The 2981-nt window shown below is 39.6% G+C and overlaps 1 protein-coding gene across 3 annotated transcripts in view; it reads left to right on the forward strand.

Moving 5' to 3' along the window:
- TSHR (thyroid stimulating hormone receptor) overlaps positions 1 to 2981 on the forward strand; it is an 87583-nt gene that overhangs the window by 33991 nt on the left and 50611 nt on the right. Inside the window, exon 3 of one of the 3 annotated variants that reach the window (XM_009280751.1) lies at positions 2065 to 2139. The exons of the other annotated variants lie outside the window; for them this stretch is intronic. Coding sequence (XP_009279026.1) covers positions 2065 to 2139 — 75 coding nt within the window. The remainder of the gene's footprint in view (positions 1 to 2064; positions 2140 to 2981) is intronic. 3 annotated transcript variants of the gene reach the window in all.

A 2981-nucleotide genomic window follows, 5' to 3' on the forward strand; every position in this document is an offset into this window, starting at 1 on the left:
ATGTAAAATACCAGTTGGATGTTTTTTAAGTTATTAAGTATGATAGGCCTTTGCAGGTTTACTGATTAAAAAGGAGGACAGGCATATGATACAGTCTCTTTATTATTTATTATTACTCTTAATACTGCCATTGGAAAAAAAGGAAAAAATGTTAAAAATATTTAATTTTGTGCATTTAAAATAATGATCAAGTTGCTCAGGGGGTGTGTAACCATGCAAAATATTAAAAACTGAGTCATTAATTTCGATCAAGAGTATCAAAAGATAGTACTTAAATATTTTAATAATAATAATAAAAAAGAAAGAATATGCAAGGCATTCCAATTATTTTAAAAGATCTATAGATTAGAAATATGATATATAAAATATTATTAGAAAAGTAAATAAAATACAGGACTACATCTTTTAAATGCTATTCCAGCATTAATAAATTTTAAAACTAAGAGAAATTTTGAAAGACAGAATCAGATAATTTAACCCAAATAGTAATGCCAGTTACTCTGAAAATCTGCACTAGTTAGTTGTATTGCAACTTTATTCACACTTCAAAGCCTTTAACAGTAGTGCCAGTATTATCATCCTCCTAATGATGGTGGAGAGACTCTGTAGAGCCATTTTCTCATCATGTTCAGTAGATCACTAGCAGTACAAATGCGACTCAGTCTAAACTGTGTGCGAATAAATATTTCTTAAGCTTGCTGTCTGGTTTTGCTTCTGAGCCACACTACTCCTTACATCCTTTATGACATTCACTGTATGGCTAGAGTTTCTCTCTCAATTCATGTTAGAGCACATTTTTCCCTCAGCAATATCAAAGCATCAGTTGCCCTGATGATCTGTTTCTCTCTAGAGAAATTGCAGCAGTTGTTGCAGTGATGGCCCAAGGACCATCTTTGTTTCTTTCCTTCCTTTTTAATTCTTCAATATAGAGAAATATGCCAATTTACCTGATGGCTAGATCCCCTTAGAGAACTCCAAGGTGATCTTAAGTGGGGAAAAGGGAAGAAATGTGATTCTGAAATGTGAAATATGGATGTTTGCTTTTGCTGCTTAATAGCACTGTTGTGTTTTTTTGATTTAACTGTATCCTGCGGTATAGCGTGCATCTAAGGCATCAGTCAAAATCAAAATCCTGTTAAAAGTTCCTCCCTCAGGCACTGTCCGTGTGTCTGGCAGTGTCGTGGCAGTTGGATGAGGAAAAGAATGAGAGGAAAAATAAAGTGGCATGATGAACACGAGCCATGTTAACCCAAATAGTAATGCCAGTTACTCTGAAAATCTGCACTAGTTAGTTGTATTGCAACTTTATTCACACTTCAAAGCCTTTAACAGTAGTTCCAGTATTATCATCCTCCTAATGATGGTGGAGAGACTCTGTAGAGCCATTTTCTCATCATGTTCAGTAGATCACTAGCAGTACAAATGCGACTCAGTCTAAACTGTGTGCGAATAAATATTTCTTAAGCTTGCTGTCTGGTTTTGCTTCTGAGCCACACTACTCCTTACATCCTTTATGACATTCACTGTATGGCTAGAGTTTCTCTCTCAATTCATGTTAGAGCACATTTTTCTCTCAGCAATATCAAAGCATCAGTTGCCCTCATGATCTGTTTCTCTCTAGAGAAATTGCAGCAGTTGTTGCAGTGATGGCCCAAGGACCATCTTTGTTTCTTTCCTTCCTTTTTAATTCTTCAATATAGAGAAATATGCCAATTTACCTGATGGCTAGATCCCCTTAGAGAACTCCAAGGTGATCTTAAGTGGGGAAAAGGGAAGAAATGTGATTCTGAAATGTGAAATATGGATGTTTGCTTTTGCTGCTTAATAGCACTGTTGTGTTTTTTTGATTTAACTGTATCCTGCGGTATAGCGTGCATCTAAGGCATCAGTCAAAATCAAAATCCTGTTAAAAGTTCCTCCCTCAGGCACTGTCCGTGTGTCTGGCAGTGTCGTGGCAGTTGGATGAGGAAAAGAATGAGAGGAAAAATAAAGTGGCATGATGAACACGAGCCATGGCTTGCCAACGTCTGAGACTTGTTTCTTTTTCTGTTTGCTGGTGTTTAGCTACATCTCCATAGATGAAACACTTCAGAGTCTGGAGGCCCATTCCTTCAACAGTTTAAGTAAAGTCACTCATATGTAAGTACTGTAATTAAATAAATGAATACAGTGATAAAATAAATTTGGGCATGTGTGGAAATAACATACATGTTGATGTTTGAGTTGTCATTCTTGTCTGCTTTGTAGCTAAACATTCCTTTTCTCATTTCCTTTCTCCGTAACGTGGAGTCAGTCTCTTTTTTGACTTGTGCTTTCTTTCCCTACATCTTTTCGGTTCCCCTGCTCTTCTGTATCCTCCCACAGAAGTTTAAGAAACTGTAGTGAAAAATATGTGGGACTACATTATGAGCTTGATGGCAAGTTGAAATAAACTGGCAACTAAGAATTACTTCTGTCAAATTACTGAAGGTAAGTGTAAAACAGTAATATAAGCACCAGAAATAAAATCAGAAGGGCCAAAGCACAGAGCAAAATGGCACTAGCTGGAGACATGAAGAATAATAACTAATCATTCTAGAAGTGCACTAGTAAAATGAAAAGTGTTTGTCTGGTAATTAAATGGAACGGGAATGTTATGGACAAAGGCTTCGGCAGATTTAAACGGTGTAACGTTTAAATTGGTGTAACCGCCACCAACCGTCACTCGCAGAGGCGATCAGCTCCGGTGCAGGCGCGTCCCGCAGCGGAGCGGCGGATCACAGCGTACAGGGGGGTGTCCTCAGCTGGGGAACCCACAGGGGAGCGCAGAGACCTGCCGGGAGCCGGCAGCTCTCACGAGGGCATCTGACGAGGTGTGGACGGGGCCAGGAGCAACGGCTGCCACCCCCCCCTCCCACTCAAGGCAGCCCCAGGGAGCGCTGTGACCAGGACTGACAAACAGGGCGTGGCACGTCAGCTAGGGCGTGGCACGGCAGTTTGCG

Source organism: Aptenodytes forsteri, unplaced genomic scaffold (genome assembly GCF_000699145.1).
Source record: "Aptenodytes forsteri isolate BGI_AS27 unplaced genomic scaffold, ASM69914v1 Scaffold193, whole genome shotgun sequence".
Lineage (NCBI taxonomy): Eukaryota > Metazoa > Chordata > Aves > Sphenisciformes > Spheniscidae > Aptenodytes > Aptenodytes forsteri.